This window comes from Nerophis ophidion, linkage group LG24 (genome assembly GCF_033978795.1).
Source record: "Nerophis ophidion isolate RoL-2023_Sa linkage group LG24, RoL_Noph_v1.0, whole genome shotgun sequence".
NCBI classification, from domain to species: domain Eukaryota; kingdom Metazoa; phylum Chordata; class Actinopteri; order Syngnathiformes; family Syngnathidae; genus Nerophis; species Nerophis ophidion.
Genome location: NC_084634.1, coordinates 37608246 through 37621455, shown reverse-complemented (window position 1 = coordinate 37621455; position 13210 = coordinate 37608246). Strand labels below are relative to the sequence as shown.

Below are 13210 nucleotides of genomic sequence, written 5' to 3'. Positions count from 1 at the left end.
CGAGTGGTAATACGAGAGAAAGAAGGTGCGACTCTCGTAACAAATGAAGGAAGAATTAATTCCCAAGAAAAACAGCACGGGGTCCATCGTCTGGCGGCGGTTTGGCTTCAAGCGGGAAGATGTTGAACATTTATGCGGCAAAAGCGTTACTGCAAAAAGTAGCACCGCTGCTAATGTAGCATCGTTTGAGAAGTCACCCGCTAGAGCAGGGGCGCTCACACTTTTTCTGCAGGTGAGCTACTTTTCAATTGACCAAGTCGAGGAGATCTACCTCATTCCTATTTATAATTTATATTTATTTATTTATGAAAGAGACATTTTTGTTAACAAGTTAATGGTGTTTAATGATAATACAAGCATGTTTAACACACATAGATTCCTTTCTTTCATGAAGACAAGAATATAAGTTGGTGTATTACCTGATTCTGATGACTTGCATTGATTGGAATTAGACAGTGGTGCTGATAACGTCCGCATTTTCAAATGGAGGAGAAACAAAAGTCCCCCTTTCTGTCCAATACCACATGAAAGTGGTTGGATTTGGCATCTCATTTGTCCAACTTGCATACTCCTTTTTAAACACTTTGTTATGAGAGTAGCATATGTGTGTGGCCCTTTAATGTCTGGCAGCAGGTGAGTGACGTCAGTGACTGTGCGGGTGGGCAAGCAAGCGAGAAAGCGGTCGCTGAGGGCGGGGGAGAAATACATTAGCATCAAACTCTGTAGCTTGCTAGCTTGTGCACGCTAGCTTTCTGAGACTCTTATTTTGTTAGCACAGGCAGGATGAAGCAGGTCTTTTATGGTGAAGACAGGAACTGTGCTGTCGGTCTTTAGAGTTTTGACAGTAGGTACGGAGTCTCTAGAAATAAAATGTGTTTCTCTGCGTCCGCCCTGTTAGTGATTTTTTTTCTTAAATATGAGCTCGCAGCAGCCAGCGTCATCTCACAAGATCCTCGGGTGCCGAGAATGTCGAACAACTGACGAAAGTGAAGTCTTGGTATGATTGATGATTGCTCATTTTTATGTCTATTTTTTAATGCCTGGCTTGAGATCGACTGACACACCCTCCGAGATCGACCAGTCGATCGCGATCGACGTAATGGGCACCCCTGCGCTAGAGAATAAGGAGTGCCACACCAACAAAATGCCGAAGCAACTATTTCCAGATCAACTCCGTATGAAAAAAGTAGTAAACAACAGGAGATGACTTCCGCAGGAACCTACCACATAGTGAAGGACATACACTATTTGATTTCCTATTATGCAGCTCATTTTATTTGACACTTATTGAAATATCTTGTGTGACATCATGCACAAAAGTGCACTTTATTTATTTTAAACTATTGTAGTGGGGTTGTGTACAAAAAGTGCACTTTAATTTAGTGTTGTTTTGATATGTTATCTTAGTGACATCATGCACAAAAGTGCACTCACAGCCTGATTTAAAATGTCTCTGACAATTTTGCACTTTGTTTTTTTAAAATAATTTTCATACCTACTGCGCTACCATACTCCATTTTCAGGGCTGTCAAAATGAAATAATTAACTCATGTGATTAATCACAACAAATGATCGCATGAATCATGTGCGCACTTTATTTAATCTTGCAGTTTGTTTAGCCCGTACAAGTCTTATTACCTTAACCGCCATACGGTCAGTAATCAAATCAGTATAAAAATGTCAAATTTCACTCCAAAATACGGCATTTTTCCAAGTATAAGTCGCTCCGGAGTATAAGTCGCACATGCCGAAAATGCATAATAAAGACGAAAAAAAAAAACAACAACATATAAGTCGCACTGGAGTATAAGTCGCATTTTTGGGGGAAATTTATTTGATAAAATCCAACACCAAGAATAGACATTTGAAAGGCAATTTAAAATAAATAAAGAATAGTGAACAACAGGCTGAATAAGTGTAGGTTATATGAGGCATAAATAACCAACTACTATGTTAACCTAACATATTATGGTAAGAGTCATTCAAATAACTATAACATATAGAACATGCTATACCTTTACCAAACTATCTGTCACTCCTCATCCATAAATCCCATGAAATCTTATACGTCTAGTCCAGGGGTGTCCAAACTTTTTCCACTGAGGGCCGCACACGGAAAAATTAAAGCATGCGGGGGCCATTTTGATATTTTTCATTTTCAAACCATACCAAAATATATGGATTTTTAAAATTTATTTACCTTTAGGGGCCCCGGGGACCATTAGGGACTCAGTTATTAAAATATTAAAAATAAGTCAAATTTTTATTATCATTTTTTATTTAACGCTTACAGTAAATCTCTATATCAACTTAAAAAAAACAAAAAACGGTTTTATGGATTTTCTGTCAAAAACACCCTTGTTTTTTTAATAGTAAAACTGAAATATGCAGTATTTAGTAATTAGAGCCCTGAAAGATCAATAATGCAGGACACCATTGATTTTAATTCTTTATTATTTTTGAGTAATCACAGTGAAAAGATAAATAAAATACCACTAAATATATTTGGGATACAAAAGGGGCCCCACTCAGAAAGTGAAAGGGTTTTTTTAAACTTTCAACACTTAAGTTACGAGATCAACTTCAGATATATCTGTCGATTTTATGTTTTACTATTATGTTGTTTGTTTTATGCTCTTTTGTCAAAGAAAACTTAGTTTTTATATGGCAACAGCACGATTTTTGCAATATTTACCACATAAAACATTTTAAAGTGAAATTTTTGAACTAATTGGAGCTTTGAAAATAATTCATTATTACATGGATTTTTAAAATGTATTTTACCTTTAGAGGTCCCGGGGACCATTAAGAGTCTCAGTTATTAAAATATTAGAAATAAGTCAAACTTTTATTATCATTTTTTATTTAACGCTTACAGTAAATCTCTATATCAACTTTAAAAAAAAAAAAAAAAGGTTTTATGGATTTTCTGTCAAAAAAAACCTTTTTTTTTTCAATAGTAAAACTGAAATATGCAGTATTTAGTAATTAGAGCCCTAAAAGATCAATAATGCAGGACACCATTGATTTTAATTATTTATTATTTTTGAGTAATCACAGTGAAAAGATAAATAAAATACCACTAAATATATTTGGGATCCAAAGGGTGCCCCACTCAGAAAGTGATACATTTTTATTAGGGTTTTTTTTAAACTTTCAACACTTAAGTTACGAGATCAACTTCAGATATATCTGTCGATTTTACGTTTTACTATTATGTTGTTTGTTTTATGCTCTTTTGTCAAAGAGAACTTAGTTTTTATATGGCAACAGCACAATTTTTGCAATATTTACCACATAAAACATTTTAAAGTGAAATATTTGAACTAATTGGAGCTTTGAAAATAATTCATTATTACATGGATTTTTAAAATGTATTTTACCTTTAGGGGTCCCGGGGACCATTAAGGGTCTCAATTATTAAAATATTAGAAATAAGTCAAACTTTTATTATAATTTTTTATTTAACGCTTACAGTAAATCTCTATATCAACTTTAAAAAAAAAAAAAAAGGTTTTATGGATTTTCTGTCAAAAACAACCTTTTTTTTCAATAATAAAACTGAAATGTGCAGTATTTATTAATTAGAGCCCTAAAAGATCAATAATGCAGGACACCATTGATTTTAATTCTTTATTATTTTTGAGTAATCACAGTGAAAAGATAAATAAAATCTCACTAAATATATTTGGGATCCAAAAGGTGCCCCACTCATAAAGTGATACATTTTTATTAGTTTTTTTTTTTTAAACTTTCAACACTTACGTTACGAGATCAACTTCAGATATATCTGTCGATTTTACGTTTTAACTTTTATTTTGTTTGTTTTATGCTCTTTTGTCAAAGAAAACTTTGTTTTTGTATGGCAACTGCACAATATATGCAATATTTACCACATAAAACATTTAAAAGTGAAATATTTGAACTAATTGGAGCTTTGAAAATAATTCATTAATACATGGATTTTTTTTGTCATTCTTTTTTGTTTTGAGCAATGGCAAAAAAATTGATTGATTGAAACATGTAATTAGTAGATTGCACAGTACAGTACATATTCCGTACAATTGACCACTAAATGGTAACACCCAAATAAGTTTTTCAACTTATTTAATTAATTAATGGTAAAGATGGTTTTTACATGGTAAAATAAAAACAAAAGAAGAAAAAAAACAGCCTGCATGGCAGCTTTGTGTCAACATTGCAACTTTTTCTCGTTAGAGTTCACCTCGTTCCAATATTTTTAATGTCCTTTTTTATTTTTGCAATAGGATTTCCACAATGTGTGGCGGGCCGGTAAACAATTAGCTGCGGGCCTCACTCAGGACATCCCTGGTCTAGTCTCTTACGTGAATGAGCTAACTAATATTGTTTGATATTTTACGGTAATGTCTTAATAATTTCACACATAAGTCGCTCTTGAGCAGAGGTGGGTAGTAACGCGCTACATTTACTCCGTTACATCTACTTGAGTAACTTTTGGGATAAATTGTACTTCTAAGAGTAGTTTTTATGCAACATACTTTTACTTTTACTTGAGTATATTTATAGAGAAGGAACGCTACTTTTACTCCGCTCCATTTATCTACATTCAGCTCGCTACTCGTTACTTTTTTTATCGATCTATTAATGTTTGTTTTGGTTTTTCAACATAGAATCTACGCATGCCTGCGTTTCACCAATCACATGCAGTCACTGGTGACGTTGGACCAATCAAACAGAGCCAGGCGGTCACGTGACCGTCACACGTCGAATCCAACCTAAAAAGGTTGAAAAACTTATTGGGGTGTTACCATTTAGTGGTCAATTGTACGGAATATGTACTGTACTGTGCAATCTACTAATAAAAGTATCAATCAATCAATCAAAAGTGCAAATGAAAAAAGACACTTTTTATTTCAATCGTACTTCCCGTCAAAAGCCTAAAGACTGATCGCACAGTTCCTGTCTTCACAATAAAAGTGCCGCTCCATCGCGCCTGCTCTAACAAAATAAGAGTCTCCAAAAGCCAGTGCAAATAAGCACTGGCTTATTTGCACTGGTTTAAAAACTACGGAGTTTGCCGGCAATGTATTTTTTGTAAAATGTATAAAAACGAATATGGAAGCTGGACCAATAAGATGCCAAAAACCAGACGGAAATGAGGAACTTTTTTTTTCTCCTGCATTTGAAAACGTGGACGTTATCAGCACTACAATGCAAGTAATTAGAATCAGGTAATACACACAATTATATTCTTGTCTTCATGAAAGATAGGAATCTATATGTTAAACATGCAAATCAATATAAATTACATACTGCATATATATATATATATATATATATATATATATATATATATATATATGTGTGTGTGTGTATGTATATATGAGGTAGATCACCTCGACTTGGTCATTTATTAAGTAATTGATTAACGTTGAAAAACTTATTGGGGTGTTACCATTTAGTGGTCAATTGTAGGGAATATGTACTGTACTGTGCAATCTACTAATAAAAGTTTCAATCAATCAATCATTGATTGCCTACTGAGCCTGTGGTGCTGTTAAGTTATTGTGGCTCAATTTGCCTTATTTCTTATTTTATTTTAATGTACTATTATTTAATATATATTATTGTTTTAGTTGCCTAAGAGATATTCCTGGCTCTGAATTTGCTTGTTGCTATTTTTGATTTTGTGCATTGTTTGTTGCCGTAATCATTAAACAATCAGGTTACTCATCAGTTACTCAGTACTTGAGTAGTTTTTTCACAACATACTTTTTACTTTTACTCAAGTAAATATTTGAGTGAGTACTCCTTACTTTTAATTGAGTAATAAATCTCTAAAGTAACAGTACTCTTACTTGAGTACAATTTCTGGCTACTCTACCCACCTCTGCTCTTGAGTATAAGTCAAACTATGAAAAAAACTGCGACTTATAGTCCAAAAAATACGGTACAGCCTTTAAGAACTTGAGATAAAACTCACCAAGTATTGTGCGAATAAATGACTTGCACTCAAGTAAAACGTTTAAAAACATTCTTGGGTGACATTCTGACATTAAAATTACATTTGTGTACAAATATTGTTTTGGGGATTTTTTTTTTTAGATCATTTCAATCATGCACGTAAATAATAATCACCTTAATTAATTATGATTAATCCAAATTCCAAAATGTAGATATGTAATAAAAAGGTGAGAGTTGTGTAAGATTAACACGTTGCACGGCCGCATTCCACCACGCTGCAAATTGCTACAGCTGGTAGCCTATTGTGAGCCATGCATGCCAACTGGTCACTTCTAGTGGACCACACCACAAATCATCTTTAAACTGAAACTGCGGAATGTCGTGTGTCATATTAGCGTTTGTGTTACTGCAGAAGGGGGACTGGGCCATGCACAAGCTGGAGTGCTCCGCCATGGTTGCTTTCGGGGAGAAATGGTGCCCGTCAGAGACGTGCCGACTTGTGGCTCGAATCCTCGCCAGGAAGGTTGTGAATCCTCTGTAAGATTCTGGTGCTTTCAGTGTCACACTCATCAGACTCATCGCGTCTGGCCTCTCTACAGAAAACACCGAAAGAACGATGTTCGTCGGAGAAGATTTTGCCGATAGAAGAAATGCAGTCACGTGAGTGGATACGCGATATAATAGTGTCGGATGTTTTCAAGCCAAAAGATGTTTTTTTGTAATTATGTCATCTGCAAAGTGCATTTTGAGAAAACGATAACAGATCGTAAAAGTGCTCATTAATACCTTTAATTTGAGATATAAGTTAATGGCTATGTTTACACTGCAGATCAATTCCGATTTTTTTTTAGGTCCGATCTGTTCTTGTCAGTGTGAACAGCGCAATTCCGATGTTTTTTCAAATCCAACTCAAAATTATTTTTTTATGTCGTCATAACTCAGATACACATCCGCTGCAACTGCAGTATCGTGTTCATCCGACCTGTACAACTTAAAAAAGCGACAAACGTCGCAATTCTTTGCAAAAATAGAAGGTCGCAAAAAGAAACAGTGCGGCAAACAGGCGAAAAGAAGAGGTTCTAGAACTCACGTCAATATCCCACCACTCCTGCTCCTCGGAGAAGACGTCGAAGCGAATGTCCCACAAACTGTGAAAGATTCAATTCTTGCCCTCCTTTCTTTTTAAACTAGTACTTTTAATTTAGTTGAGATAATGTTGACTCGGGTTTAACGAGATCTTTTAATATACCAGAAATGAGACCTACTAATATTAGCGTCACATTTACTTCTGTAAACCAATATATATATATATATATATATATATATATATATATATATATATATATATATATATATAGATCAGGGGTATGGAACCTATGGCTCTAGAGCCAGATGTGGCTCTTTTGATGACGGCATCTGGCTCTCGGATAAATCTGAGCTGACTTTGCTTAACACGATAAGTAATAAATAATTCCACTTGTAATCACAGTGTTAAAAATAACGTTCAAAATATAAAAAATTCTCGTGCTTTTTTATGTTCAAGAAGTTGCGTTAATGGTAAGAAGTAATTTATTTATTATCGGTTAGTGTGGGGCCTGCCCTTCTGGGGGTTCTTCAGATCACCGAGCACCGACATAAGAGCCTGTTTTAGGGTTAGAATATTGTTTTATTTTTCAATAAGTCTGTCAGTTGCTTTCCAGCAATTGTCTTTTTCTTTTTCGTCCTCACTCGCGCTCTGGCTCCAGCCCCAACCCCGTCTCTCCTCCTGGCTGCTGCTTATAACAGAGCGACAGGTGATTAGATAACAAGGCCAGGTGGGCCATCTACGCTGATTGAGGCCGGTCCTGGCAACACCCCGCTTCGCTGCAGGCCACGCCCTCTCCACAGTTAGCTTCAGAAGAACAATGTTATTATTTGTGTACTCAATGTTATTACAAAGAATAAGAGACCTATTATACTCTAGAAATGCTGGTCTTACGTAAAAATGCACGTGTTTAGTTGTGTACTGTGTTAAAAAAATATTAAATGGTTCTTAGGGAAATAAGGTTCCCGACCCCTGTTATAGATGAATAGAACTTTATTGAACTATATTGTATATATATATCTATATATATATAGATATATATATAAAAATATATTATAATTACCAGCATTAATACCACAGTTAATCACAATGGCAAGCTGGGTAGCACAACCAAACTTTAAAACGCATGCAGAGATAAAGAATCCGGAGAAATCACTGCAGGTAACATTGATTGCCTGTGACCTTGGATCCCTCAGTTGGTATGACATCAAAAAGCGACATCAGCGTGCAAAAGATATCACCACATGGGCTAAGGAACACTTCAGAAAACCACTGTCAGTAATTACAGTTTGCTGCTACATCTGCAAGTGCAAGTTAAAACTCTACTATGCAAAGCGAAAGCCATTTATCGACAACATCCAGAAACACCGCCGGCTTCGCTGGGCCCAAGTTCATCTAAGATGAACTGATGCAAAGTGGAAAAGTGTTCTGTGGTCTGACGAGTCCACATTTCAAATTGTTTTTGTAAACTGTGGACGTTGTGTCCTCCTGAACAAAGAGGAAAAGAACCGTCCAGATTGTTATAGGCACGAAGTTCAAAAGCCAGCATCTGTGATGGTATGGGGGTGCATTAGTGCCCAAGGCATGGGTAACTTACACATCTGTGAAGGCACCATTAATGCTGAAAGGTACATACAGGCTTTGGAGCAACAATTGTTGCCATCCAAGCAACGTTATCAGGGATGGCTGAAGATACTTGACACATAGCTACTGCCATCTTGTATAGGTTATAAAAACGACATCAGGAGGTTGCCTACAGCCCCAGCTCTAAATTGAGTGATTTTGTATCTGGTTTTAAAACCTCTAAAGGCTTAGTGGCCACATACGTGGACAGCACCTTTTAGCTCTTATTTCCAAAATTGTGTACACTACTGAATTGGGGTCTTATGGCCACTTATGTGGACACTTACACTGCCATCTGGTGGTGTCAGAAGAGTGTAACATACAATGGAATTTGGAAAAAAAAGTGTAAAAATAAGAATTAGCATGTCACAAAACATGAAGTACACTTTTGTGTACTCATGTACTAAGTACATCATATCAAAATATGATTTTTAGATTTTATTCTAATTAGGGTCCAATAAGTCCAAATAGCCAAGAATAATAAAAAAAAAGAATGTAAACAAACAGCTCGAGCCTTAAGAGGTTTTAATTAAAGGCAGTAAGTCGATTATGTTTACATGTCGTGCAACAAGTGTGTTTTTCCTTGCATCCATCGCTAAAATGCATGCTCATGTGGAATCAACAACCACAATTATAAACACACTGTTACATGAACACCTTTCTGGAAAGTGAGCATAATATGTGCATCGTGCAAACCCCGTTTCCATACGAGTTGGGAAATTGTGTCAGATGTAAATATAAACGGAATACAATGATTTGCAAATCCTTTTCAACTCATATTATATTGAATATGCTACAAAGACAACATATTTGATGTTCAAACTCATAAACTGTTTTTTGTTGCAAGTAATCATTAACTTTACAATTTGATGCCAGCAACATGTGACGAAGAAGTTGGGAAAGGGGGCAATAAAAACTGATAGAGTTGAGGAATGCTCATCAAACACTTATTTGGAACATCCCACAGGTGTGCAGGCTAATTGGGAACAGGTGGGTGCCAGGGTTGGGTATAAAAACAGCTTCCCAAAAAATGTTCAGTCTGTCACAAGAAAGGATGGAGCGAGGTACACCCCTTTGTCCACAACTGCGTTTAAGAACAACGTTTCTCAAAGTGCAATTGCAAGAAATTTAGGGATTTCAACATCTACGGCCCATGATATCACTAAAAGGTTCAGAGAGTCTGGAGAAATCACTCCACGTAAGCGGCATGGCCGGAAACCAACATTGAATGACCGTGACCTTCGAACCCTCAGACCAACTGTATTTAGTGACAGTGGTTTTCTGAAGTGTTCCTGAGCCCATGTGGTGATATCCTTTAGAGATTGATGTCGGTTTTTGATACAGTGCCACTGTATCAAAAACCGACATACAGTGCCACTGTATCAAAAACCGACATCAATCTCTAAAGGATATCACCACATGGGCTCAGGAACACTTCAGAAAACCACTGTCACTAAATACAGTTGGTCGCTACATCTGTAAGTGCAAAGTTCTACTATGCAAAGCGAAAGCCATTTATCAACAACATCCATTCTCTGGGCCCGAGATCATCTAAGATGGACTGATGCAAAGTGGAAAAGTGTTCTGTGGTCTGACGACTCCACATTTCAAATTGTTTTTGGAACTATTCGACATAGTGTCATCTGGACCAAAGGGGAAGCGAACCATCCAGACTGTTATCGACGCAAAGTTAAAAGCCAGCATCTGTGATGGTATGGGGGTGCATTAGTGCCCAAGGCATGGGTAACTTACACATCTGTGAAGGCACCAATAATGCTGAAAGGTACATACAGGTTTTGGAACAACATATGCTGCCATCTAAGCGCTGTCTTTTTTATGGACGCCCCTGCTTATTTCAGCAAGACAATGCCAAGCCACATTCAGCACGTGTTACAACAGCATGGCTTCGTAAAAAAAGAGTGCTGGTACTTTCCTGACCCGCCTGCAGTCCAGACCTGTCTCCCATCGAAAATGTGTGGTGCATTATGAAGCGTAAAATACGACAGCGGAGACCCCGGACTGTTGAAGGACTGAAGCTCTACATAAAACAAGAATGGGAAAGAATTCCACTTTCAAAGCTTCAACAATTAATTTCCTCAGTTCCCAAACATTTATTGAGTGTTGTTAAAAGAAAAGGTGATGTAACACAGTGGTGAACATGCCCTTTCCCAACTACTTTGGCACATGTTGCAGCCATGACATTCTAAGGTGGTTATTATTTGCAAAAAAAAAAAAAAAAGTCTCTGAATTTGAACATCAAATATGTTGTCTTTGTAGTGCATTCAACTGAATATGAGTTGAAAAGGATGAGCAAATCATTGTATTTTGATTATATTTACATCTAAAACAATTTCCCAACTCAAATGGAAACGGGGTTTGTATTATTGTGTGCAGGTTTGTCTAATGTTGTGGCCAGTGAACTTACACCTGTGTTGTTTGCAATAGTAACCATCTTGTTTGTGGGACCGTGATGAATGTAGGTCATTGGACATTGGTGATAATATGTTCCCGCCTCGACCCCTAGGAGAGAGCCCGTCTATTAATACCTGGGAAGAGGCCAGACACAGTAAAACTTGACCCCTCTGTTCCCGTTCCTGTTAATAGACGTAGAGGACGTGGACAACGAGAAAAGGGAGGAGAACCAGGCGGACGTGGCCAGGCTGCATCAGTTTTACTCCAAAAATCTGGACTTTCCCGACTCCAAGGAGCTGCTCTCTCTCTTCTCCCAGGTAACACGCCTACAAGGAAAGCGTTGCGTTAAACGTTGATTGTGTGCGTCCATCAACAGGTGTCCTGTAATGGCTTCACCATAGAAGATGAGGAACTCTTCCACATGGGCACCGCAGTCTACCCGGAGTGAGAAGTATTTTTTTTTCAAATTATAGTCATGACCCAAGATCAGGCCTGGGCAATTATTTTGACTCGGGGCCACATTTAGAGAAACAAATGTGTCTGGGGGCCGGTATATCTATTTTTAGGGAAACTAATACAAAATATCCCAATAATGTCTGATTCAATGGTATAAACTTTATGACAGACCGCATTAAAAAACGTAATGGAATTTTAATGCGGTTCAACTGTCAGTTTAGCATCTTTGTTTTCTACCCGTCAACTGTCAGTTTAGCAACTTTGTTTTCTACCCGTCAACTGTCAGATCAGCATCTTTGTTTTCTACCTGTCAACAGTCAGTTTAGCAACTTTGTTTTCTACCCGTCAACTGTCAGTTTAGCATCTTTGTTTTCTACCCGTCAACTGTCAGTTCAGCATCTTTGTTTTCTACCTGTCAACAGTCAGTTTAGCATCTTTGTTTTCTACCCGTCAACTGTCAGTTTAGCATCTTTGTTTTCTACCCGTCAACTGTCAGTTTAGCATCGTTGTTTTCTACCCGTCAACGGTCAGTTTAGCATCTTTGTTTTCTACCCGTCAGTCAGTTTAGCATCTTTGTTTTCTACCCGTCAACTGTCAGTGTAGCATCTTTGTTTACTACCTGTCAACGGTCAGTTTAGCATCTTTGTTTTCTACCCGTCAACTGTCAGTTTAGCATCTTTGTTTTCTACCCGTCAACTGTCAGTTTAGCATCTTTGTTTTTTACCCGTCAACTGTCAGTTTAGCATCTTTGTTTTCTACCCGTCAACTGTCAGTTTAGCATCTTTGTTTTCTACCCGTCAACTCTCAGTTTAGCATCTTTGTTTTCTACCTTTTAACTGTCAGTTTAGCATCTTTGTTTTCTACCCGTCAACTGTCAGTTTAGCATCTTTGTTTTTTACCTGTCAACGGTCAGTTTAGCATCTTAGTTTTCTACCCGTCAGTCAGTTTAGCATATTCGTTTTCTACCCGTCAACTGTCAGTTTAGCATCTTTGTTTTCTACCCGTCAGTCAGTTTAGCATCTTTGTTTTCTACCCGTCAATGGTCAGTTTAGCATTTTTGTTTTCTACCTGTCAACTGTCAGTTTAGCATCTTAGTTTTCTACCCGTCAGTCAGTTTAGCATATTTGTTTTCTACCCGTCAACTGTCAGTTTAGCATCTTTGTTTTCTACCCGTCAGTCAGTTTAGCATCTTTGTTTTCTACCCGTCAACAGTCAGTTTAGCATTTTTGTTTTCTACCCGTCAGTCAGTTTAGAATCTTTGTTTTCTACCCGTCAACTGTCAGTTTAGCATCTTTGTTTTCTACCTTTTAACTGTCAGTTTAGCATCTTTGTTTTCTACCCGTCAACTGTCAGTTTAGCATCTTTGTTTTTTACCTGCCAACTGTCAGTTTCGGCTGCTTGCCGGCTCCTCATCACCACTTCAAGATGGCGGCCCAATTTCTCACGTCACAGCACGCTATTTCCTTTTGCACTCTGGACAACATAAGACGAAGGGACAATACATTTTTTTTATGTATTTTGAGCAGGTGAAATGGTTTAATTGCAAACTAAACAACAAACTAAGAGAATAAATACCTCAAACAATAAGGAAAACATCCCTAAGCACTGTGTTCGTTAGCTCACATGCTACTTCCTGATTTACAAAATGTGACCCTACCAATTTTGGACCAGAAAACAAGCTTATGCCGT

At 37.1% G+C, this 13210-nt stretch overlaps 1 protein-coding gene across 2 annotated transcripts in view; it reads left to right on the top strand.

Annotated features, from left to right (window-relative positions):
- LOC133542307 (N-lysine methyltransferase SMYD2-like) overlaps positions 1-13210 on the top strand; it is a 34249-nt gene that overhangs the window by 3132 nt on the left and 17907 nt on the right. For both annotated transcript variants that reach the window (XM_061886310.1, XM_061886309.1), the window contains exons 3-6: positions 6359-6469; positions 6546-6606; positions 11258-11382; positions 11442-11509. In XM_061886310.1, coding sequence (XP_061742294.1) covers positions 6374-6469; positions 6546-6606; positions 11258-11382; positions 11442-11509 — 350 coding nt within the window. In that variant the 5' untranslated portion in view covers positions 6359-6373. The remainder of the gene's footprint in view (positions 1-6358; positions 6470-6545; positions 6607-11257; positions 11383-11441; positions 11510-13210) is intronic.